The following is a 26,255-nucleotide window of genomic DNA, read 5'->3' as shown; positions in this document are numbered from 1 at the left end:
TTGACCGTGACAGCTTTTACAGAGACTGGCAATTAAGTTGTCAAGATACATTTTCCTCTGCCAGGAAGCATTAATTGATGGTAGTCTTGGCTGGAATAAGCCCTGAGAGAGGGATACTGTAATCATGGTGAACAGAGGTCCTTGTAGCCGAGGCCTGCATTGGTCCAAAGGTCTGGAATCCTTGACACTTCATGGAACTGAGATAAGGGACAGGGCAGGAGACATCTGGGGCTGAATTTCAGGTGGAAGGAAATGAAAACAAGGTATGTGAATAGAGATCTCTCTAATGTCACTAGAGATTAATGTAGCTGTAAATGCTGGCATTTGGGGAGACTTTAGTTTTGCAGATGCACACTGCAAAATACTAGTATTATCAGAGATCATGGATATGAAAGCAAATAGAATTTTCCGTTAGGTAATCCCCGAAATCGTGGTGGTGTGGATTTGCTTTTCATGTGAGAAAGATGTTGGAGATATCCTTTCCTTAGAAAATAAAACTGGGATGATTCAACACAAGCTCACTCTGTTTAAATTATGTCAAAAATAGACCTGCAAGTAAGGATTTTGATTACCAAGTACAGAATTTGAAAGATTAAAAGTTACTGAGAAGTTTGGAGAATTTAGGATCCCAATTGAGAAGACAGGGATTGAGATCAATGCAAAGAATTGTCAAAACCCTTTAAATAAAGGACAATAAAAGCCTTCAGGACCAATCCAAGTTCTGTTACCTTAATAGTGGGCAAACCTTCAGGAACAATTTGAAGAAAACTAAAGATATAAAGTGTAAAGAAATAATGTACATAGTGAATTTTCAGGAAGGAAGCCATATGTAGGCTAATATCAATCTTTGCAGAGTTGGCTGGCTTCCTAGATAAAGGAAATAGAGTACATCTAGTCTGTGCAGACATCAAAAGCGCTTTGTCTGCTGCCCTGTGGGATGGCATCAGTTAGGCTTGGTGCGGTGGGTCAGGAACTGCCCATGGAGAAGATGGTAGCAGATGAGCAGAGGGTACTATGGGAGTTATCAGTGAAAAAGATGGATTTTTGAACCAAACTTAATATTTTCACTCCTTGCTGTAGTACAGAAAAAGTTGGCACGTGGAGTGGGGCACTGCTGAGTTTTTTAAAACAGAAGAGCAGAATTTCTCCCACAGAGCACAGGGTGACCTTCTGGGCTGAAATTACCTGGACTCAAACTGGGATGAAATACAGCAGTGGAGAGTACAAAATCATGCTCTGAGGTTGAATAACAAGGGTTTTGGCTGTCAGCTGTCAGCTCTGATGAAAACTGCAGAGGAGGAGGGGAAAGATTTAATTACATTTAGCCAGTTGCAGGGTAGATGGGAGTCTCAAACGTGCTGCAGCCATGGAGGGACAGGCTAGGGCTGGGGCAGATCCATCCGGGAGGAGAGGGGTCCTGGCACGCTCCACGCTTCCCTCAAGCCGTGCAAAAGGCCCCTTCCTGGCATATAAGCCTGTGTCAATAATTACCTAGAAATCTAGAGCTGGGTAAATATATTTTTGGCTTTGATTGTTGATGACAGACTTGGAACGTTACCTAATAAGGTGGGACCACTTGATCTTGTGGCATGCTATATATTCCTGCTCCTACCTGCAATCTTCCTCTCCTGCACAGAGAGCTAGCAGGCTGCACTGGAGCGGTACCTCTGACTGCCATGAAGGTAACAGGGGTTTTCGTGAAGGCGGCTCTAGCCCTTTGCTGCTCCTTAGGTGAGTATTTCTTGGGATGTTGCAGAGATTGATCCAGCTGAATCACAGTTGACTTTTCATTTTGGTAAAAGTATTTGAGTCTTGTAATTTGGAGGAGAACCTTATTCCATGAAGAAATGTTCTTCCTGAGAGAGCATAGCAAAAAAATTAGACTTCAAGACTGAGATTTCAGCAAACCTCATAAAAGTGACTGTTTTCATCTTGGTTTGTAGGAGCAAACCGCTGAAGGAGCAGTCCTAGTGCAGGGCAGGAGCTTGCACATGGGAGTAACTGTGTACCATGGCAAAGTAAAACTGTTAGAAATCATTAGAATCACATCGTTATCCATGTGAGCAATATAAATGCAAACTTTAACCTCGAGGATTGCTCTGTAAGTTTACTGTGCTGTTCCTGGTAACTGAGAAGAATGTGTTCGGAGATGAACAATGTCAGCAGTCAGCAGTCATTCTAAACACTCATGTCCAAACTTTTGAAAATCAAATATAAAGTCTCTTAAAAGACGTTAAAATCCAGGACTAGAGAATTGAAAGTACCTGTATCGCTTCCCTGTAACATCTTAGGGATGGATTTAATGTATGTGCTCTCCCCTGTTTTATCTCCCCTCAAAAGTGTAATTAAACTTTATTTATTAACTTTTAATACATGCTATGACCATTTACTGGCATAATGTAAAACTCCGTATTTTCCTAAACCAAATAAACTGGTCAACAACTATCACTGAATTTAACAGTTTCATGAAAAGATTGACATTTATCTTCTTTGCATATTAATATTTTTTTTTTCTTTTCTGTCTCCATTTTTTTTGGTCAGGTATTGCCTTTGGAGTTGAGGTGAGCTACAGATCTGTTTATTCTGTTCTATTCCAGGTTTCTGGTAAAGTACAAACAGTATGTAATTACCTGATGAGCAAGTGGATTAAATCTAATGAAAGCTTAGCTGTTCAAATAATATTTCCCAGTGTGTGATGGAATGATATTGCCAATTTCATGAGAAAGTAAAAGATCTCCCATTTTTTTACAATATTTTCAGTTCATTAAATAAAGTGAAACATAGTTATACAATCCTATTATATTAACTCTTAGACATAATTTAGTTACTCTAAGCCAAAGGCAGTAGATTACCTCCTTGTGAGGAATAGTGTTTTAAGATTATATGCTTGAAAGCATCAAAGACTGTGATTCTGATATTTTTTTTTCTATACAGTATGACCTGCAGAACTGTGTTCCTTGAATAAGTTTCCTATACCCGTGTCATAGAGAGGAAAACAGCAGGGTCTGTGCAGTGGATTTATCTGCAGGTTCTTCCCACGCAGTTACGAGACTCCTGTAACTCACCAGAGACGGCAGCATGATTTGAAATGATCCGATTTTGAGCTAAGGGGCTTTGGTGTTCAGCCAGGCTCCCAATTACCAGCTGCCTTCATTAGGCATTGTCTCACGCACAGCAATCCTTCCTCTGTGTCGTGCTTCCCCTGGACCCCAGCAGGAAAGCATAATCAGAAACTTCTGTAGAGAAGATTCGCTCCTCCTGACTGCCTGAGCAGATTCAAAATAATACCTGTAATTTACCTCCTGGTAGGAGCTGCAGGCACTGTGCTTGCAGTGGTGGGAGGCTGCATGGGGGTTTCTTTCCATGAGGGAGCCAAGATTGGGGCTGATGCTGTGCTGCTTTTGCAGGTTGATTGCAGCCAGTATCCCAGTGGCGTTGGCAAGGATGGGTCGGTCTGGGTAGCTTGCCCGAGGAACTTGAAACCAGTCTGTGGCACCGACGGCACCACGTACAGCAATGAGTGTGGGATCTGCTTCTACAACAAGTGAGTAGTGCTGGAAGCCTAGCAGAAGCTGCAGGGACAGGGCCTCCAGGTAAGGGTAGCAGCTTCATCCCCCAAAGATGGACTGGGCGGAGGAGCATGTGAGTTAGCAGCTGGGTGCTGACACTGCCAGCCTCAAGGTGATGCTGCTCTCTGCTATCCCTGACACAGGTCTGCTTTCTTCTAGGCAACACAGGACCAGTGTGGAGAAGGCACATGATGGAGAATGCAGCCCGAAACCTGTCATGGTAAGACAAAATCTGTGGAAGACTTCAGCTGGCTGTAAAAGGAGACAGTTCAAACACCACTCAAGGAAAAGAGAACATGCACAGCTGGTCTGCACAGCCCAAAGGGGATTAAAATCTGATGATAACCAAAGACGAGAGGGTTTTTTGAGGCTACCTGGTACCATGTCTCTGCACTTTTCTAATTCTCTGCCATTTTCTACTTCTAGCCTATGTAGTTGGGAATAAAATAAAAATGTTGTGTTGGCTGAAGGTTGGATCTCACCACCTGGATAGCTCCAGCAGGGTCTTATGAAGGACCTCACAAAATCCACAGTCCTTCTTGCTATGCCTTTTTTTTTTTTTTTTTTTTTTTTTTTTAAGCAAGACAGAATTCCCACAGAACTGACTCTGGCTTCCACTTTTGATAGTGGAATTAGTATGATTTGTCCCCAAAAGCTGAGGGAGAATAAACAAGCTACATAGGAGTGTCATATATTTATACTGAAAATGTGGTGTTTTTTTTTTCTCTATTTCTGTTATTTTTACAGATCGATTGCAGTAGGTATAGAAGAACTGAAATAGATGGTCATGTCCTGGTAGCATGCCCAAGGAATCTAAAACCAGTCTGTGGCTCAGATGGCTTCACTTATGACAACGAATGCGGGCTCTGTGCTTACAATGTGTAAGTCTTCTGCATAGAAATCCTTCTGGCTAATTAGCAATAGCTAAGGCTCTCAGAAGCACATCTGTCAAACACTAGTCTTTCTTAAGGCAGGTATCTTTGTAGGTCTCTTTGGAGCTGACTGCTTGTAATTCTCTAGCCAGCCTGAGTTTTCTTCCCTGTTTTCTGTCTGTGCTCATGAGGGGAATCACAAACAAATCAGAGGACAATCCCGAGCAGAGCCATGAACAGATTAAGGTGTTATTTATAACACCTAATTACTCCTAACACTTAATTATCATGTCTTATGGAAGTATTATGCATTTGCTACTACCATCTGTGGGGTGCATTCAGACAAGTCAAGCAGTTGTAGTGTCCCACAAGGCGAGTGGGACCTTGCTTTCTTGGTGCAATAGTTAGTGTCTAGTGGGGAAAGTTATTCTCGAGGCTTCCTAACCAAAGCATTTATTTCTTTCAGGGAACATGACGCCAATGTTAGCAAATTATATGATGGAGAATGCAAGCAGGAGATTGTAAGTGCAATAGAAATTAAAAATCCATCTCTTAGGGCTGTTAATAGAATCCTGAGAACCCTACAGATTTCTCTAGGAAACTGTAAGAGGACTGTATGACAAGGCTTACAAGGGTTCCAGTCCATGCTTCAAAGAGAGAGTCATCCCATGCATATGACACCAAACCAATGAAGGAGAAAGGAGATGGATATGAAATGAGAAGCTGCAGTGAGCCAGTGCTGCAGAACTTGCTTCCCAACGTACTCAGCTGGCTTTTGTGCCCAGGGGAAGGGGAGGCCCAAGATTTCACCTGCCAACGTGCTGTGCAGGTCGGCAGTTTTCTTTCCGGAGATCACAAGTGTTTCCACCCTTTGCAGTGGGGATTCAAAACTCCCATGCTGATTGCTTTCACAGACACAGAGCACTAAGCATACATACTTACAGTTCGTTGTATATTTGTATGAGGCCAACAGTCTGGTGCCTCAGGAAGAGAAGCTTCTATATTTCAGCATCAAAATTCTGTGATGTAGAAAGTCCGTTCTCCGACTGATAGATAACCATTTTTTCCTCTATCCTTTCAAATCCTGTGCTTAACTACAGGGAATTTGAAGTAATCACAGAGCTGGAGAAGTGGGGAGAAAAACAACACAAACCAAACCAGTATTAGTCAGATTTCCAGCTAGTGAAAAGTATTTCCAACTAAATTCAAGACCCTTTTTTTTTTTTTTTTTTTTTTTTTTAAATGAGAATGGGCCCCAAATTTTGTACATGTTCTGCTTCAAGGATCTCTTTTCCAAGATAGTTCTTTTTCTTGACTCCTAGAGAAGTAGGATAATATTCAGAAAGTTCATTTCTGATTGAAGACTTAGCTTTAGTGTATCAGAGCTTTGTCCTGTTGCAGAAAAAATGGAGGCTGACATAGAGGATGAAAAGGTTTTGCATCGACATTTCTCGCATAGCAAGGGCTCCACCAGAGCTAATTCTCCTTATCTTGACAGATTGACTGCAGTAAGTACCCAACAGTAACTGCTGAAGATGGCAAAGTATTAGTATCCTGTCCAAGGAACCTGGATCCTGTTTGTGGCACAGATGGCATTACATATGATAATGAATGTGGGATCTGTGCCCACAATGGGTAAGTGCCATACACAGAGTACTCCTAAGTAGCCAGCAATGCTTTGCAGCCCCGAGAACCATCCTTCTGCATTTCTGCTTATGCCTATTTCTTCAAGTCTTTTAGAAACTGAATTGGGTTTGGATTTACCTTGAGTTTCATTCTGCTACCTTCTTTGTGCTCATGAGGGGAAACCTTCAGGAGTCAAGTGGCAGCTTAGTCTGTGGGCTGGGCAGTGGAAGGAGTAATTCAGAATATTGTTTTAAATTGCATGTTATGAGAAGACGTGATGAGCTTGTAAAGTAATGTAGCTATTCTGATACACTCTATTATAGAGTCTGAAGCCATGGTTTGCTTCATTTTGCATGTGATTGTGACCAAGAGGTTAAGCATTTAGTTCCTTGACTTTATTGTTTCTCTCTTCCAGACAACAGAGGACCCATGTTAACAAGAAGCATGAGGGAAAATGCAGACCAGAGACTTCTGAGGTAAGTATTCAATATAAGACATATTTCTCCTCCTAGCTGTATCAAATGAAATGTTCCCTGAAGCTACATCTACTCTGAAAGTGAGCTGGCCTGAAGCTTGGCTTTCTCCACATATCTGTTAAGTCTTGTCATCCCCTTGTGTTGAGGATTCCTACAAATCCCATCTGTCCTGCGGCAGGTGTCCTTGGGCCCTCCTTGCCCACACAGCCCTGGCAAATGGGCTGCATAGGAGCTAGGCACAGAGTTTTCATTATGAATTCACACCTACACCAACCTTCGGGGTGGGGATATATTCTGGTATATGGAGCACACCTGAAGTTTTGATCTGAGTATATCAGTTGAGAATTTCTAGAGCTGGTGTCTAGGACATGCCAACATATAAATGTGGAAATCGGTCGGTTTGGGCTTAGATCTTCCTTTGAGGATGCTCTTCAAATGCGTTGTCAGCAAAATCCAAATTCCTTTATGATTTTGGTGTTTTGTTTATATCTATACTGCAGAATGAAAAGGGGATTATGTTTTTATCTGTTTTTTGCTTTTCTGGCATATCTTGCATTTGAGATTGATCTAGCTACTTACCTTAGTGATCTGCTATCTCACAAACTGTGCAGTTCCCTCTGGGCATGAGAGGATTCGTGCAGAACTGGCTTAGCCTGGTTTTGAGAGAACTGAGATGTAGCACTAGTGTTGTCTCAGCATCCCAGAATAAAAGCCATGGCAGGAGGTTACGTTGGGGTTTTTCTTGGAGAACAAGGACTTCCCCAGGTTTGACACTCCTGCTTTCTGTAGATTGATTGCAGTAAATACCAGTCAAGAGTGATGAAGGGTGGTAAAACCAAGATAGCCTGTCCAAGGATCCTGCTCCCAGTTTGTGGCACAGACGGATTTACTTATGACAACGAATGTGGCATCTGTGCCCATAACCTGTAAGTACTGTACATAGGACTCTCTTTTGAAGTGACTAGCCATGGTTAGTGCTCCTGACAGCTTTTCTTTTGATACCAACATATCTGTATGTCTCTCTGTGTTTCAACCTCCTGAAGTTCCTGTCACCTTGATTTTGTTCCCTGATGCTCTGTGCTCCTCAGGGGAGCTGTGGGAGAGTCAGCTCTCAATCTGAGCACACTATGAGGGCTGTGGTATTTGGACAGAGGAAAGATGAGGCTGCTGCATAGCACACACTGGGGAGACCTGATAGGTCTGTTACCACTTAGGATTATGCTTGCTAATGACCAGGAGAAGCTGGTTCATTAGGCAATCAGATGCTTCCTTTATCATATTGTCTCTGAATTTGGTTTGCTTTCTGTGACACCTGGGTGTCACAGGGCTTAGCCAGTGAGCACGCTAACGCCAGCCTCTCCCTTTCAGAGATCACGGGACTCATGTTAAGAAAAGCCATGAGGGAAGATGCAAGGATGAAAGTACTCCTGTAAGTGTAACTAGCTATAAAATAAGCGCCATCTCCTACTCTGTCCAGTCTCCAGAAGACCCTGGCTGGGCTCAGTGTACCCACTGTGCTCCTGGGTGCGTGGAGGGGTGATGGACGGTGCTCATGCTGGTGCTGTGCTTCTCCCTAGCTGCTCACAGCGGCTGCTGTCAATGTGCTGTGCATGAGGGCAGGAACGAATGGGAACAGGCGGGGACTTCAGAAACAAAATGTCTCAGTCCTGCCGATCTCTGAACCAAAATCATCAGAGGCAACCCAAGAACCATGTAGCCCATTTTAACACAGTAGGAGGGGAAGACAGAAGGCTGTGTTAGATGTCTGTGTATTTATTCAGTGCTAGAATTTCCATTGCACTAGATAGGCATGTTAAAAAAAATCCTCGTGCTCTGGTCAGTCAGGAAAAATCTGCTCTCAGGTATGCATACAAAAATAGCTTTATTACCCTGCACAGTAACAATATGTGCTGATAATAACTCCGCGCATTTATTCTGCTTATGCAGAGCAGCTCTAAAGCACCAAAAATAGTTTCATGCATCCTGGGGGACCACACTATATTTTCTATAGTAAAGACACATTGTTAAATTGCTGGTTTTGCTTTAAATTGCTCCTGGACCATGTGGGAAATAGGGGTAATAGACACTGCACTGGGGAAACTATGCGAAATGATAGTGAAGTGTCAGTGATGCTTAGTTAGTGCAGACTGACTCCCAATAGGTGTCTGTCTGATTATCCTCAAATATTTAAGCTGTTAGATTTTATAGATTGTAAATATTTTTGCAACAACAGCTGGTGAAATGTTCTTGCTGCTTTTTTGAAAAGCTGAAACAAAATCTTGGATTTCGCTACCTATGTCAAGCTGGACTTAATGTTAAACACTTTAAATCAGATTCCTTGGGTTAATTAAATGCTTGTTTTACAACTTGCGTACATACTACTCTAGGAAAAGAATCTTTTTGGGCAGCTGTTCCTTTCTTCCCTCTGTTAGCAGACAATACCAAACCCAACTGCAATTATTTCATTTCTAATGAAAGACTAAACTTAAAGACTCTCTAACCTTTTCTGCACTTTGGCCACAACAACCCCCAGCAGCGTTACAGGCTTGGGGAGGAGTGGCTGGAGAGCTGCCAGTCAGAGAGGGACATGGGGGGTGATTGACAGCCGGCTGAACAGGAGCCAGCAGTGTGCCCAGGGGTCCAAGAAGGCCAATGGCATCCTGGCTTGTGTCAGCACTGGCGTGGCCAGCAGGGACAGGGAAGGGATCTGACCCCTGTACTCGGCACTGGTGAGGCTGCACCTCGATTCCTGTGTTCAGTTTTGGGCCCCTCACAACAAAAAGGACATTGAATGACTCGAGCGTGTCCAGAGAAGGGCAACGGAGCTGGTGCAGGGTCTGGAGCACAGGTCGTACAGGGAGCAGCTGAGGGAACTGGGGGGGTTTAGTCTGGAGAAGAGGAGGCTGAGGGGAGACCTCATCGCCTTCTACAGCTCCCTGAAAGGAGGGTGCAGAGAGCTGGGGATGAGCCTCTTTAACCAAGTAATAAGTGACAGGAAAAGAGGGAATGGCCTCAAGCTGCTCCTGGGAAGGTTTATACAAGATATCAGGAAGTATTTCTTTACGGAAGGAGTTGTTGGGCGTTGGAATGGGCTGCCCAGGGCAGTGGTGGAGTCCCCATCCCTGGAGGGGTTTAAGTCAGGTCGACACAGCACTGAGGGATCTGGTGTAGTTGGGAACTGTCAGTGTTAGGTCAGTGGTTGGACGGGATCATCTTCAAGGTCTTTTCCAGCCTAGATGATTCTATGATTCTAATTTTCCTCTGGCAGAAACCTTTAAAATCTGGAGGATTAGAGTGGAGAGACTGCAGATGAGGCACTCTTCCACTGCCCAGCAGCTGACCCAGCACTGTTACTGTATCTCCCCAGGTTGACTGCAGCACATACCTGACCAATACCAAAGCTGGCGAAGCCATCGCAGCCTGCCCCTTCATCCTGCGCGAGATCTGTGGGACAGATGGTGTCACCTACAGCAATGACTGTATGCTGTGTGCCCATAACATGTAAGCCCTGGAGGTCACCCCTTGATTGCTCAGCAGTTACTTGTTGAGCAGTTTTAACTCTGCTTTCTCTTCCAGTGAATTTGGAACCAGTGTTGCCAAGAGGCATGATGGAAGGTGCATAGAGGAAGTTCCCCAAGTAAGTGAAATCTAAAGAAAAATAAGATCTTGAGCTGGTGCTGTTTGCTTGTATAAATGCTGGTTGGTTTTGGTGGTGTAGCCTGCACTGGGGCCACAGCTTGTGCTGTCCTTCCTTCTGCGGGTGAGTATCCCCCTCCTGGCAGTAGGAACTTTGCCCATTTCCGCCTGCAGTCAGGAAAAGAAAGAGGAGAGGAGAGGTGAAGAATGAGTTGTGAGACAGGTAGAATAAATGGTTTAAGACTTTACAAGAAGAAATCCCTTTCCCACAGCAGCCTATCATAGCTGCTGCAGAAACTTAGTCTGTTTTGGTAATATGAGAAGGGGACGCAGAGGACCCAGGGTACCCATTGCCTCCTGGATGCTTGCATTTTACAAAAGAATGTTCTGCAAAGATTAGAAAATTGCCTGTGCTTTGAATGCTGATATCTAATGCACCAGGGGATTCAAACCCCTCTCATTTTTTTTGGTTGGTTTGTTTGTTTGTTGTTTGTTTTTGTTTTTTTTTTTTTGTAAATGCAATATAATCTAATATATACTAACAAAGAATCTTGTAAAAATACCAGATTAACTATATTTGGCCAGCTCTAAACTATTTACACTCACTGGGGAATAGAAGAACAAAGCCATCTCATTAGCATGTGTTTGAAAGAGTCAGCATCCTGAGTCAGATATTTCATTTCTATACAAACTATGAAATGTCATTCCTTTGTTTCCCGAGTACGTTCTGTGCTCAGACTGGGTGAGATACATAAATCAGGGAGGAAGATTCCACACTGGAGAAACTGGGAGTGCTAAAACACAAGGCCAGTTCTTCAACCAGTGTAAATCAGCTTCAACTGCTGTCAGTCCTGCTGGCAGATTTTAACGCTCAGAGCTGTCCTGTTGTAACAAAAGGCCTGTCAGCACATCTCCCCTCCATTCTTGTGGGCCATGAAAAACACCTTGGTCACAGTCAGCTCTCTTGCAGGGAGTGCACCAATCATGCCATTTTGATTTGCAGATTATTTTTGAGCTGCATTTGGTAATATCAGTAAGGTATGGGGGCATCATGATAAATGCAAAGTTAAATGAGTAATGTCCACCTTCAAGCCTTGATTCAGTCTTCTCCAGCATAAGGCTGAGAAAGGAAATTTTAGTTTTCCATGAAGAATGAGTTAATACATAACCATAATTCGTCCTATGGCAGATCCTAAAAGGCAGAGACATAAGCATGGGGGGTTATTTCTGGGCGCCCTTGCTCAGCAGAGCCTGTGCCAGAGCTTTTGCTGGTTTTGTTCCCCAGCTTGACTGCAGCCAGTACCAGACTCAGGTGCTGAAGGACGGCAGACAGACGATGGTCTGCACGATGATCTACGATCCTGTCTGTGGTACCGATGGTGTCACTTATGCTAGTGAGTGTGTGCTGTGTGCCCACAATCTGTAAGTACTCATTTTCCTCCCTGGGGGTTTTACAGTGGTGGTGGTTGGATCTGTTAGTGCCGAGTAATGTGCAAGGGTGCTTTCTGAAACCTGTGTGCTGGATGGGTCCTGTATATCAGCCCCCATTTTCCTGCTTGCTTTGGTTCCTGTTTGACAAGGGCATTTGACCCCAGAGCCCCTCAAAGAGGGATGCATCAACTGGGGAGAGTGTTATTCTAAAAGGCATGTGCCTGGTCTGTAGGGGCATGTTCTTGTTAGTGTGGTGCAGGCAATGCTGAGCTAGTTTATCTGAAAAATCTCCTGTGCCCTACGTGGGAGTGAGGTTTGGTTTTGCACTGCGGTTGTAATGGGGAAGGTTGCAGCTAGTAACGGTCTCTCCTTCCTCTAGGGAACATCGGACCAATCTTGGCAAAAGAAGCAATGGACGTTGTGAAGAAAATGCTGCAAAAGTGAGTGGGAAACGATGGGAACAAAGAGTAAGGTTCTGTGTCTGTGACACTCATGGGGGACTGTCCTCTGCTCTGGGTTACAAACTGGGGGGGTGGTGGTGTGCAGACCTGAGGAGATCCCTTGGGAATTTCACACTGGTCATAAACCAGCCAACATCCATCGCATTGCTCTGTCACAGTTCAGGAAAAGATGTGGCAGTGAGCAGAAACAGTACAAGGTCACATCTGCCACCAGGAAGAAACTTTGAGTTAGTTGTTATGATTTTACAGACAGTTTGATGTCTCAGTGGGGTGTCATCCCTTATGCTGGGGGGCCATGGTTTGCTCTCAGGCAGGGACACTCATGTCTATCTTCTGTGTGCAGGATCTTTGCAAGGACTTGCAAGAACCCTCTCCTATTTGCACCATGGAATATATGCCCCACTGCGGCTCTGATGGCACAACATATGGCAACAGATGTCTTTTCTGCAATGCTTATCTGTACGTACAAAAGTAAACCCCTTCCTTTCATGATCAGTTCCTGTAGCTACTACAGATGCAGAGCTGTTGTCGTAATGTGGTTTTGATTAACTGCTTATGGGCATATACTGGACATTTCTGGTGCACCATGACTTCTGCAAGATTTTTTTTTGCGTTTTAAGTGAAAATGCGAAGGGCATGTTTCTATGATCTGTACGTGGCCTCCTGTTTGTTAACTTCAGAGATATTTTACTCATTTTCACCAGCTGTAATCTGTTTCACAGGTTCATTAGGGCATGTGGAAAGTAGTTCACCAAACCAAATGGATTGTATCAAATGTGTGAAATCTTTCATCTTTCCTTTATGGAATAATGAATGGGAGTATCTGGGCTTTTGAGACTGTTCTTTGTCTCCAGGCAACACTAAGCCAACACTTGGGCCAGTGAAGTAAGGAACAGGGCTTCAGTACTGAATATGCTCCGTGTCTAATCCTTCGCTCTCCTTTTCTCACCAGGAAAAGCAGAAGGACTCTCAACCTCATGAGTATGACTGCATGCCCAGAAACATGAGCTCCCTTACATGTGACTTCCTCATGGGCTGATCTTCCCCAGAAACTTTCCTTCAGTTTGTCTCATTTCCTTAGCCCCTGAAACACTTGTTCAATAAACTCACTTGGCAACATTTCTCTGTCTCAGTACGACATCTTATCCCTTTTGCCCCTTCTCCTCCCTGACATGGTACTTCTAGTGATGCATATGTATTTTTCTGTTGTTCTGCTCTACCAGACAATGTGGGTAAATCTTCTCCTGCCATGTGTCAGTACCATCCCTGCTCTGATGAAGGCCTGGCCTCCCCTTGGAGCTCCCAGGCACTTTCTTACTTCTCAGAGTCTCCTTGTCAGTATTAGTCTCATCTACCTATTAATATCTCTATGACCTGATCACAGCCTCCATCTTACAGTCAGTGCAGGGAGACATTCACCTCAAGGGCATAGTTTAACTCCTCCACAGGACAATGTCTCGGATGTGGGTGGTAGTTTGCTCTCAAGAACCCTTTTCTGTGGGCTAGAAAGGGAAACTGGCTGCCTAGTCAAGAGGTCCTGGTTCCCACTGCCTGTGCAGCCTGTCCCATGAAAGAGGGAAGAGGCAGCAGCTGCTGTCAGGAAAAGTGATCCCAGCCTGTCCCCACTGAATTTGTCCTCAGTGTAGATGCTCTTATTGAATATAATCTACAGGAGGAGAATGTCAAGCTCTTTCACGGTCACAGACAACAGAAGTGTCTACTCATGAAATATCTTGATTTATTAATGCAACGAGAGTATCTCCAGGACTGGTGTACAGAAATTACCCCTGGGGACAGCCCTGGTACATCACTGCAGCTGCCTGCCTTCTAAAGCCCTTTGAGAAGGAATAGGATCACAGAATTGTAGAAAGCTTTGGGTTGGAAGGGACCATAAAGATCATCTAGTTCCAAGCCCCCTGCTACAGGCCCAGACACCTTCCACTAGACCAGGTTGCTCAAAGCTCTGTCCAACCCGGCCTTGAACACCACAACTTGTCTGGGCAACCTGTGCCAGTGCCTCACCACGCTCACAGTAAAGAATTTCTTCCTTAGATCTAATCTCAGTCTATCCTCTTTCAGTTTAAAACCCTTACCCCTCATCCTATCATTACACTCACTGATAAAGAGTCCCTCCCCATACTGGGAGGCCGCTCTAAGGTCTCCCCAGACCCTCCTCTTCTCCAGGCTGAACACCCCCAACTCTCTCAGCCTGTCCTCACAGGGGGTGCTCCAGCCCCTGAGCATCTTTGTGGCCTCCTCTGGACCTGATCAAGCAGGTCTGTGTCCTGATGTTGGTGCCCCCAGAGCTGGACACAGCACTGCAGCGGGGGTCCCACAAAAGCAGAGTAGAGGGGGAGAATCCCCTCCCTCGCCCTGCTGCCCACACTTCTCTTGATGCAGCCCAGGACACGGTTGGCTTTCTGGGCTGTGAGCGCACATTGCTGGCTCATAGTCAATTTTCTGTTCATTAATACCCCCAAGTCCTTCTCCACAGGGCTGCTCTCAATCTACTCATCGCCCAGCCTGTATTTGTGCTTGGGATTGCCTCGACACACATGCAGGACTTTGCATTTGGCCTTGTTGAATTTCATGAGTTTCACATGGACCCACCTCTCCAGCCTGTCCAGCTCCCTCTGGATGGCACATTCCTTCCCTCCAGCGTGTCAACTGCACCACATAGCTCGGTGTTATCAGCAAACTTGCTGAGGATGTACTTGACCCCACTGTCCATGTCTCCAACAAAGATGTTAACCAGTACTGGTCCCAACAGTGACCCCTGAGAGTGCCACCTGTCACTGCTCTCCACTTGGACATCGAGCCATTGACCACAACTCTTTGAGTGCGACCATCCAGCCAATTCCTTATCCCCCGAGTGGTCCATCCATCAAATCCATGTCTCTCCAATTTAGAGACAAGGATGTTGTGTGGGACAGCGTAAAGTGCTTTGTACAAGTCCAGGTAGATGATGTCCATTGTTCTTTCTTTATTCACCAGGGCTGTAATCTTGTTGTAGAAGGCCACCAAATTAAACAGGCACAATTTGCCCTTAGTGAGCCATGTTGGCTGTCACCAATTGCCTCCTTATTTTCCATGTGCCCTAGCATAGTTTCCAGGAGGATCTGCTCCATGACCTCGCCAGGCACAGAGGCTGATTGGCCTGTAGTTCCCTGGGTCCCTTTTATTTCCCTTTTAAAAAATGGGGGTTATATTTCCCTTTTTCCAATTAGCAGGAACTTTGCTGAACTGTGATGACTTCTCAGATATGGCGGTTCACTTGTGACCAGTTTTAACTGAATATATAACAAGTCATAGGAAAGCAATGCTGCCTGATGGTCATGTTTTGCCTACTTTTTTTTTGAGGTCAAAGAGCTCAGGACCTGGTGATACAATTGCTGTCACTTTGTGGTCCACATGGACAGCAGGGAGGTAGGGGGACCTAGGGACTATCCTTCATCTGTGGGCAACATAGGTACAGCCTCTACCACTAGCTCCACACCAGGTCACCAAAACTATTACAAGTCCAATATTTCAGGGTTAAAAGATTTCTTCTGGACTACAGCTAGCACCTCCTCGATTCAATGTCCCATTGTAGTTTACCAGAGAATAACACAATTATTTGGATCAGTTTGGAAAGTCGCTCTTTGAATTGTCAGCGTAGAATAATAGGCTGAAGGCAAATGTTCCTGACTTGGAGATACTGTGGGTATTGTACCAGGGAATGAGGCCATAGTACCTCTGTGCCATTAGTGTCCGTGGCTGGCATGTACTTTTCAAGATGATTTGTAACTAACAATGGGTTATTGTACTTTTCTTGGGTCTGTGTCCTAATGTAAATGTTCCTTTGGTTTATATAACCTTTTACCATTTTCTTTTAAGGTGTTTTTGTAGAACATGCTGCTTTAGTCTTTAAGTGTTACTTGGTTATCCCCGGGGATAAGACCTGAACAATTTTTTTGTGGACTTTGGCAGACGCACTTTGACTTAGGTCTGACCGCTGGCTTTTGCAAGCCTTTGCAGTAAAACTGTCAAGATCCAAGTGAATGGCATTAGCTGAGTAAAGCTGTGCCAAGCCGCCTGTGCAGAGCTCATTGTCTGATGACACCAAAGGCAAACATGAACTCAAGGAGGCACAAAGTTGAGATTAAGTCAGGGCAATCCAGGGAAGAAGCCAAAGTGGTCATTAGACAGAGTGTTCTATTCAGTATTCACCAGCAGGTTTCATGTAAAAGTACATAATGGAATAAATCACTAAAACTGGGCCATAGAATGGGAAAGACATTGGAATTTAAATATTCCCTAGGCTTAGGGGGGTGTTTTATGAAGCAGTATAGCTCTATAAAAGTAGGGCAGCCTTCTTCTCAGGGACAGAGCTGTCTTCTGTGCCTTGGAGTTGTTTTTCAGCTGTTCCAGGGTTACTTACTAAGCATGTATTAATGAGATAATTTATTTCTACTTTATGTTGATGAGAAAGCAATGGTCAGGCAAAGACGAGCACATTCAAGAGGAAGCATTGAATTTTTGTGGCTTAGGAAAGAGGTAGAACAACACCAGCTTTGAATTGTCACCAAGAGACTTGAAAGGTGTTTTTAAGGTATGGTTGACTGAGCTGGGTGCCTGCTTGGCCACAGATAGAGGAATGGCTGGATAGATGGATGGATAGACAGAGATTACTGTGCTGGGGAACACCAAGACAACACGTCATGAGCTCAGTGCTTGCCAGACTGCAAATATATTCAGTAACCATCTCCACTGTGAGGGTGACAGACTCTTTGGTGCTGCTCATCCTACCGCTCCATCGTTTCTCAGGAGCGTTAATGCTGCGGGGCCCTGAGGCTGACTTTCTTACTCACCTTGGGCAAAAGCCTGAGCAGCTTCAAAATGGTCAGGTTACTCTTAAAAAACATGCAACTGTCATGCTAGGAAAGCCTGTTTTTTAACTTGGAAAGAGGCGCTAAAAGGACCAGATGCAAGCATGGATTTAGTCTTGCTTCAGTGGGCTCTTATTTTTGCACTCTCGCCATGAACAGAAATAGTTGCAGGCGCAGCCTTACACCCTCAGTCAAGGATGCAGTGAAGAAAAAACTGACTTTCCAGTGCCTGTTACAACTGCAACATCAGGCATCTAAAATTTACTGCTGAAACACAGCTGGTCCAGCTCCACACTCTGCTTTGCAGCCACTGCTGCAGCCCTCTGGCTCTGGAGAGCGGGGACTGAGCTCTCAAGCCGCACCAAGGGCTGACAAACTGCGACATATTTCACACTGATGACAGTCCAGCCTCAGGATTCGTGACCTGTAAATGCACCAGTACATATCGCAGAGGCAATATTTTAAAAATATTAATGTCCTCTCTCCTTCCTTGTTTGTCTAACTTATCTTTACAGCCTTATCGATGTTTTCTGAGTCTACAGTCATTTTTCTTACAACACGAAGAGGAGGAAGAATGAGGTAAATCATTTAAATCTTGATTGATAAGTGGCTTTTAGAAAACAATACTTAGTCTTTTCATACTGAGCCAAAAGATTTTTTTTTTCATCATTTATCAGCCCTCACCCATCTGTGACTCAAAAAAAAAAAACCCCACAACTTTTCCTTGATAGTGTATGTACCTAAACTTCATTCAAACACTTTACAATCTATACCTTTCAAAATTACATCTGCTGATAATTTGCTGATAATTTTAATATGCTGTATTTGCTAGAGAGGCATGTGGATGGGCCTAGATATTCTGTCACTGTCTTAATGGGTAGTTGAGAGTGAGAAGGCTCATTCCACTGATTTTTAAAACTCTTTTCAGAATAATTAAATGATTTTTTGCCATTTTTATACGTGTTCCTCAAAACCCCCCCAAAAAAATCTAGAAATAATTATACAAACTCATTGTATCAGTCACACAGGTCTATTTAACTGACTGTTAGCAAAGAAAATAGGGAACTGAAAAAATTTCCTCAGGCCTTTATATTTAAAGGAATATAATCCTGGTATCCACCCATTTCATCCATCAGTATGTTCTCACTCCAGAATGTTCATTCTCTTGTTGTAATTTAATGTTTGATACAATTTCATTTGATTCTTTGCCATGCTTTGGTTGTGTGGCTCTGGTTGTGTGCTCTCTGCTGATCAACGAGTAGATATGAAAAAAGCAGAAAGCAGTAGTGGAAGGGAGCCTGTCTCCAGCTGGCAGACATCCACTCAACCCAGGAGGGTTTTCCAGATTTTCACCAGCTGAGGTGCAGCCCCATAAGTTTAAACATACTTGTGAATTTGCAAACAAAGAGCGTTCACATAGTGCATCGCATCCTGCCTGTTTTTCACTCATAGAAGTAAAACGTTAATTTAATTCTAGACCCCTGAAGAATGAGGAATGTTTGGAAATTTATTGCTTTAAACTCTTTTTCTCTGTTCTCTTTAAAGTTTAACTATAGCACACGCCCCAGGGGCATCGCTGAGGCTGGCCAGTCAGGGCCCTTTGGCCAATTCCAGAGCACATCTATGGCCCAGATGGTTTCACTTACACCAGTGAATGTGGGATCTGAATGTGGGATCTGTGCCTATAATGTGTCAGTCTGATGGAAAGAACATACTCTCTGAGTGACAGTCCCCTAATCCCTGGCCTCTCCCTGTGCTTTTCCAACTTATCCTCCTTTCCTCCCTCGTCACTTGCTGTTTGTGCTTGAGGGGAAATTGTGAAGATTTAACAGAGAAAAGAAAACAGCTGAAGAAAATAGCCACAGTGGAAATCCAAATGATGCAGCATATTCAGATGGCATAGGTTTGTTGACTGATAGGATTATAATTAGTGAGAGACAGTAAAGCCACTTCCTTGTCAGTGGTTAACTCAGATGAACTCTCCTTCGCTTGTATCATTTGGGAGTTTTATTTACACGCCCAGCACCCGTCCCCCTTTGGGAAAATGGTCATACTGAGTCTCTAATGGCAGACTTTCCCTTCTGCGTAGAACGTGGGACACCCAGGGACTCGGGAACAGCAGTCAGCCCAGTGACTAAGAAGGAAGGCAAACCAAGAAGCAGCCTGAACTCCCATTGCTCTCTGTGGCAGCATCCCAAATAATAGCAGCCGTATGCTGAGCAGGCAGCGTACGATTGGACGTAAGTGATGCATATACCTTCTGTTGACATTTTATTTGGCAGTGATTTAACGCTAGCTTTCTAATATCACTATTCTCCACAGGCTGCATTCAAATGTATGAAGAGAAGGATGGCAAAAAGATGCAAAATATGAGACAAGAAGCAGAAATATTTCTTTGCTATGCAAGCACGCACAAACAACCTTCACTGACAGCATCAAGTAAGTGCAACATAACCTGTTTCAAGAGCAGAAAAGGAGACACACAAAACCTTTGCAGATATCAGGGCATTCAGCTCTCCTGAGAGATTATTTGTCAGGTTGCAAATGGGGCGCAATGCCCAGGCCAGGGGATGTAGGGACCATATGATCATGTACAACATAGCAGTTGTCATGCCTGTACTAACATATTAAGTAAATAACTGCATTACTCTGCTAGTGCAATAGTTTAGAGATGGTAGAAGTCCTGCTATCTACCTCAATGTCTGTGAAATAGTAAAATCCTGTAGTTCAGCAGCATGCTCCTTTCTGTCAGTATCAACAGTGCTTCACCCATTTCCAGCTGCAAAGAATCAGCCAGTGGTCTCCTTAAAACTCAGCTCTGCAGAATAAAGGAAATTGTTGCCCTTTCTTTTGATCTTAATAATGAAGGAGGAAGTGTTCAGTGGTTATGATGCTAATAGCCCTTCAGCTACAGAAATTCTTTTCATCCAGTTCCTCCTATTCCAGCCAAGTGTTCAAGTTATAGCACCATGATGCATCCAGTCTCTCACCCTATTCTCCCTTTCTTTCCCACTAGGGAGAGCAGTGGTTTTCAATTCTCAGCCTATTGCACCCTATCCCTCAGAAAGAAAATTCCTTGTTGCTGCTTTAGTTACAAGATCTTCCCTAAAAAGCAAACCATCATTCATCCCAAATCCCAGAGGTTCCTGATTTTCTTCCCATAAATGAAAGCCACCACCTTCCTTTGTCGTTTCCAAACATTGTTTCTCATGTGAATTTTTGCTAGGTTTTTGGCTGAAAAGGTGAGGCATGGGAGCGTGTTTCTGTTTGATGCTCTTGCTCTACTTGTTCCTGTTCTGCATTGCCTCATCCTGTGGTTTCACATGGAAAGAAAACTTTGCCTGGGGATGCGGTACACTGCTGATTCTTGGGACAGTTAACAGGCAGGGCAATGCCTCCGGGATACTGTGGTGATGATGGATTAGCTCCTCCAGGAACAGCTGCTTTTGACTCCTGGTTGTTTCCTCCCATATGGGGTTTGTGGAGGGGCACACAGGTTTATTTAACTTAGAAATTTCTTTAGAACAGTTTCTCTCTCCTATACCTGTGTATAAACTTCCACACCTCTAACTCCCTCAAGTTGGGCAGAGCCTCAGGTCACCCTGTCCTGAGCTTGCATGAAGCAGGTCCCGGATCCTGGCCCACAGGGCTGTGGAGCTGCAGGTTGATGGTGATCTCATCCACAGACCTGGGTTGGTCCAAGAGCCCTGAGACCAAGGCTTTGGACATTTACTCAGGGAAATTCTTCCCCACTACTACTCCACATAGACTTCACAAAAATCATTATTCTCATCCTCCTGACCTCTGATCAAGAGCATAAAAGGAAACTGTCACTTGTTTACAGACAGCCCTCCCCAAAACGCACAAACTTGGTGTGTTACTTACCAAGAGGAGGGAGATGTAAACATCAAAGGTTAATTACCCTCTTGTCAAGAACACTTTGTGGTCTATAGCCATGTCTGTCAATCTTACGGAACACAACTGAGGGGAATGAGCACTGAAGGCATGTTCCTATGATAAATTAATGAGACTTGGCAGCTCACTGCAAAGAGATGATCCCCGTGCTTCACAGGAGGCTGTAACCTGTCTCCCCTGTGAGCCTTGCCATAGCCTTCATATTGCAGATGCATTCAGGATGCTTAGCTCTCTGTAAACAGGCTCTCGAATGCAGCTGTCCAGGGATCATGCAATTTTCCTTGAGGCCTTCCTGTTCCTTTTTGCTGCCCAGTAGTATGAAGCAATTGCTCGTCCCAACCATCCTGAATAACTTTTCCTAGCTCTGCTAGTTAGTCAATTAAAATATCTTACTTGTGCCTATAAGCCTCTCTTGGCAACGACACTCTTCTGGCTTGCATAGCTGTCTGATATCTAAGGGACACAGCCACATTCCCCCTGCCGTGTGCTATTCTGATGACGTGCATGCTGCTAGATGACTGGTAGCTTGAAAATGCCTCATCTGCTGTCCTTTGGAGACGTGTTCAACTATTCCCCTGGTTTATATAACCTCAAAGCAATTTGCTTTCATGGCAGAACATGCTTATTCATTCTATTTTAACTGTACATTGAGCTATAAATAATGTCTGCTTGCAGATAATCTACTGATTTCTTTTTTTTTTTTTTTTTTTTTTCCCTTCCCCTACCCTTGGAAGATTTTCTCCTGACCCTAGCTCCTGAAGGAGACTTTCCCAACCTTTGCAGTGAAGTTGCCAGATTGACTTTCTCCTGCTAGGCAGCCATGAACAGTGTCAATCCCAGGTCAGCTGCTGCTTCCCTGCAGCCACCTCTCATTTTTCCTGCCTGGACCGTGGCAAAGATGAAAGGAGCCCCCAGTGATGCACAGCTGAGATCACTAAAGTGTCAGGAAAACTGATTAAGCCAATGATTTCCTTTTCCTCTGACTAGCTGCAGGATAACATCTCCTGCATTACCTCCAAACCACCTTCTCTGCAGTATGTTCAAAGAGCGATAGCCTGGGCTGTTGTGCAGCCAGATGTTCTGCAGTTTAGTGCCTTCTTTTTTCTGCTGCTCATTCTAGCATGTTCCTGCTTTCACATGAGTAATTCTTGCTCTATGTAATGGAACCCTTGACCTGACATCCTCATCATCCAGAAACTGCCCAGAGCTGGAGCTGGTGAGGTGAGAAGTGACTGCATGTCCTCAGAGTTCATTCTCCTGAGACCTGTGCCTGGTCCAGGCTGCAGCACAGCAGTGAAGTGGCTGCTCTTCTGGCAACTGATTTTCTGTGGTGCAGATAACTTTGCTGTAGGTTCAAATGCTGATGCTCTTCTGGGGAAGTGTCGTGATGGCGAGGACCTGAGCTGTTGCAGAAGTGGAGAGGCTGAAATCTTTGAGAGCTGATGATGTTTTCAAATTTGAATAGTTTAGTGTGATTTTTAACAATGATTACTATATACTCTTTTTGTTGTGCATTTTACTGGCCATCCCCCATAAAAATGTGCTGAGAGCTCTTTGTACCACTTATGTGTGGCCCTTTAGTAAAGATTGTAGGAAAACTCTGAGACTGCTCTCCTGGGTCAATGAGACGTATTATGTTCCTTCGTTAATGAAAACTATCCATAGGAGAGAGTGTTATGTAAGTACCATATGCATAAAATAACTCAGGTTGGAAGAGCTCTCTAGAGGTCTCTAGTCCAACCCCTGCTCAAAGCAAGGTAAAGTCAGCTCAGGATGCTCAAGGCCTTCGTTGTTCAGCTGGGTTTTCAGAATCACTGAGGAAGGACATGCATGGCCTCTCTGGTTCCTGTACCACTGCTTGATCACCCTCGTGGCAAAGAATAATTCCTGCTATTTGGTCAGAATTTAATCCTTTTGCCGTACAGCTGAGAAGACTCTGGCTCTGTCTTCTCTATAACCCCATAAGGGACCTGATAGCAGTGTGATGCCCTGTACCCACCTCTTTTCCAGGCTGAAGAAGCCCAGCTCCTAAAGGTTACCCCAAATGCCCTGTGCCCCAACCCCTGACCAGCCTGGTGGCCTCTGCTGGACTCATTCCCATGTGTCAACATCTGTCCTTGCAGTGGGGCCAAGTACATTTAATTCATTGCATAAGTAATGTGAAACCATGTTAGCCTTCACCTGCAGGGTACAAAGTTCTGCACATGGTTTTATTAGTTCAGGAAAACATTCACTGGCATTACCTGAATCAAACTCTATTTAATAAGTTCATAAACACATGGATATGTTTTCATATTGATATGTTTAAATCATATCAGTGATGTTGTTTGCTTGTTGCTTAGTTCAAATGGTGCCTTTGGGCACTAGGTGAGAGGCAGATCTTCCATTTGTTCTCTATCAGTTTCTCCAGGTGTGTGGCTCATTACAAATAGTTATTGGCCACATTGTGGCCAAGAGAAAGACAAAGATGGAAACTGGTCTGAATTGTATTTAACAGGCATTTTGGAGTGATTAGAGGAGATTTCATTAAACAGCTACAACTAATTATTGTTATTTCCCACTTCTACAACAGCTATTTTGGAATTAAATAATGTGACAAAACCCAGGAATGTTTGGAAAAGTGTATTAAATAGTTTGTCATTCATTTATCAGTATATTAACTTATGCTGAGGAGTCACATATCTGATAAGAAAATTTCCCAGCATCAGTTTTGATTCTTCCAGAGAATACGAAATCAATACTGGCAATAGCTGTAGTGGGAAATATTAAAGAAGAAATTCCTTGGATAAGTGAGAGAGGATGTTGCATAATGGCCAGATCCTGCCCTGGTGTCAGCCTGCAGACCCTCTGGTGCTCAGGACCATAACATGTGGTACCCCGGGATGTGGCATTGTATTTTCTTACTTGTGGGTCTCTGCCCTTGTGCTGGCTTCCGCACATATGAGGCCAAATGGCCATTAGCCATATGCTGCCTCTGACTTTGAGGATTAGAAGATCCTAATGAAGTGGATTACAGCACGAGATCAGTGGCAGGATTGCAGACCAAATCCTCTTTCTAACTGTTCTTCCAGGAGTAGCTAACAAATGAGCAACCTGTCCTACTGCATGAGCTTAGCCAGCTGTGGAATTTTTCCTCACTGTTATCAGAGGCAGGATAATCTGGAGCTGTAACCCCAGGTGGGGACGCTGTGCATGAATCTGAAACCTGGAGATTCCTGGGTGTCACTTCTGTGGCTTTCCTGGAGTGCGTACCTGAGCTGCTCAGGGAGACTGATGTTTCCCAGTCAGCACTTAATTGTCACAGACTTGGGTCTCCCTAGAAGTGTCTGTAGGTAAAAGAGGGAAGGAATGGATCTGCTGAACATTGGATGAGTGTTGTGATGGAGGAAATCTGGGTTGCTTGGGGCCAGGAAGTGCCAGACCCAGTGCTGAACCCGGCAGCTGCAGTGGAAAATTTTTCTTTGGTGTGTACAGGCAACACATGCCAGCCTTTGGCAGGATGGTGCTCTCCACCCATCAGGAGATAGGTTGGTCCTGCCTAGAGGACAACATCATCCAAGGCAGGGAGTAGCCTGGGGCAGCAGCACGTGGGAACCAGGCAGGAGGCAACATGTCAAAAGCTGCCAGTCTGGGGCAGGGAAGGCTGGTGAGGAGGATTCACAGAGGTCTCGCTGCCTGGCTGGAGAAGGCAGTGGCAAAGTTCATATTTGACCCAGAAAGATGAACCTCCTTCCCACTGTGCAGAGACTGTACGGGTGAACAGATGAAGGCAACCAGCATGGCACATGACAGCAGCCTCAGCGTGCTCCTGTATGTACTCTGGGAGAAGTATTTTCCTTCCAGAGCGGCCATCCACAAGGCACATTAGGGCAATACATCTTGAAGATGTGCCATATCTATCTAAAATATTCATGTATGTTCCCTGTAATTTATAGAAACGAACCTAGCAGCATAATTATTTTAATGCTTCTCTCTGTGAAGACACCCATCTCTTTTAGGTGAAAATGTAACCTATCTATCCACACAGCCTTGCTGTGGCCTTCATAACATGCCAGTGCCCAGTAAGGTGATTCTGTGCACTATAAAATTTATACATTTAAGGATCAAAATAGACCCTTTAGATCACTATGATATATCAGATACTAACACAATGGCTTGGACTAACTTTCCATGATTTCAGCTGAATTTCCATGATTTCAGCTGAGTGGTGCCTTGTTTGTGCAAGGGAGCACCCGTAAAGCATCTTTTGCTCTGCAGCTCCCACAGCTCTGAAGTCTATCCTAAGCACAATGCTTAGCTCCCATGACTAAAAAAACGCAGGTATGCTTCCCATTTCAGACCTGTGAAAAGGATCATGGTGAGAAACTTGGGTTAAAGGCAGAAGCCACTCCTGCAAAATTACACCTACTAAACCGTCAGAGGCCCAGACCTCCCCTAGGAAGGAGCAATTTGGAGATGGCACAAAGGCTGGAAGTGCAAGACAGACAGGAAAATTGGGACAGGCTCTATGTTTTAAGTATGATTTTCTAAAATATCTGTAGGGGGAAAGGACCTACTGTACTTTCAAGCATAGTTGGTGTTATGTAAATAGGTTCCCAAACCTTCAGTGTCTTTTGTTCTTAAGATAGCTTGGCAGAACACTTTGAATCGGTCGGCGTGTTTAATTGTGACTGGGTCTGTAAATAGGTGCTCCCTGCTGATAAGGTTCAAGTGACATTTTTAGTGGTATTTGACAGAATTTTAACCTGCTTTCAAGTCTTCTACTGAACTCTTCTATACCCAGGCAGTGGTTTTTATCAAACCATTGCTAAATACCATTAGCTTCACAGGTTAGACACAGTTCTGTCAGACTCCACCTGACAAGGCTTAACCAGTTCTGCTGATGGCAAAGCCACACCTGACCTGTATTCATACATAGTGGTGAATATCTGGGAATGTGGAAAAAACCCAACCCAAAACCACAAAGGAAAGAAGACACTCTTAGTCTGATCTACAAGCAGGGTAATGCTACATGCGCTGCCTAAGCTGCTCCCTGATGGGAGATGCCACTCTGCAGAGATAAATGAAGGACCTACCATGTACTGCCCTCAATATTTTGTGCTCCTTATGTTTCTACCAGAATCCTAAAGAGGTTTCTTTTGTCTAAAAGGCTGTTTGTTTGGTTTTGACCACTGAGAACATGTGATACTTGTCTCAAGCTGTTAACCAGATGTCCAGCCAAAATCAATTGCTGAGCTGATGCAGACCATTACCTGAAAGTCAAGACCTCAATAAATATTACCAGCCTCATTGTACTGGTGACAGATTCTGCTGGTTGTTTTATGTTACAGTTGAACAGTTTAGACATTGCATTTGTATATATTTGCAGCTGGCCTCAGAGAGACCATCTCATGAGCAGAGC

General features: G+C 44.3%; 1 protein-coding gene across 1 annotated transcript; it reads left to right on the top strand.

The window, feature by feature from the left end:
• Positions 1-1,639: 1,639 nt before the first annotated feature.
• LOC113485219 (ovoinhibitor-like) lies at positions 1,640-13,151 on the top strand. The gene is made up of 16 exons (XM_026858248.1): positions 1,640-1,731; positions 2,542-2,561; positions 3,408-3,544; positions 3,729-3,789; positions 4,317-4,450; positions 4,908-4,962; positions 5,940-6,076; positions 6,483-6,543; positions 7,333-7,469; positions 7,912-7,972; positions 9,911-10,044; positions 10,120-10,180; positions 11,465-11,601; positions 11,990-12,050; positions 12,415-12,530; positions 13,024-13,151. The coding sequence occupies exons 1-16, from the start codon at positions 1,677-1,679 to the stop codon at positions 13,076-13,078; spliced, it is 1,422 nt and encodes a 473-aa protein (XP_026714049.1). The 5' UTR covers positions 1,640-1,676; the 3' UTR covers positions 13,079-13,151.
• The last annotated feature ends 13,104 nt before the right edge of the window (positions 13,152-26,255 follow it).

Source organism: Athene cunicularia (assembly GCF_003259725.1).
Source record: "Athene cunicularia isolate RWA chromosome 13 unlocalized genomic scaffold, athCun1 chr13_part1, whole genome shotgun sequence".
NCBI classification, from domain to species: domain Eukaryota; kingdom Metazoa; phylum Chordata; class Aves; order Strigiformes; family Strigidae; genus Athene; species Athene cunicularia.
The sequence above is the reverse complement of the archived record's forward strand: the minus strand, read 5'-3'. Positions and strand labels throughout refer to the sequence as shown.

Coding starts and splice junctions, on each gene's coding strand:
- LOC113485219 (XM_026858248.1), top strand. CDS start 1,677: ATGAAGGTAACAGGGGTTTTCGTGAAGGCGGCTCTAGCCCTTTGCTGC. Junction 6,544..7,332: donor GCAGACCAGAGACTTCTGAG/GTAAGTATTCAA, acceptor TGCTTTCTGTAG/ATTGATTGCAGTAAATACCA. Junction 10,181..11,464: donor GCATAGAGGAAGTTCCCCAA/GTAAGTGAAATC, acceptor TTTGTTCCCCAG/CTTGACTGCAGCCAGTACCA.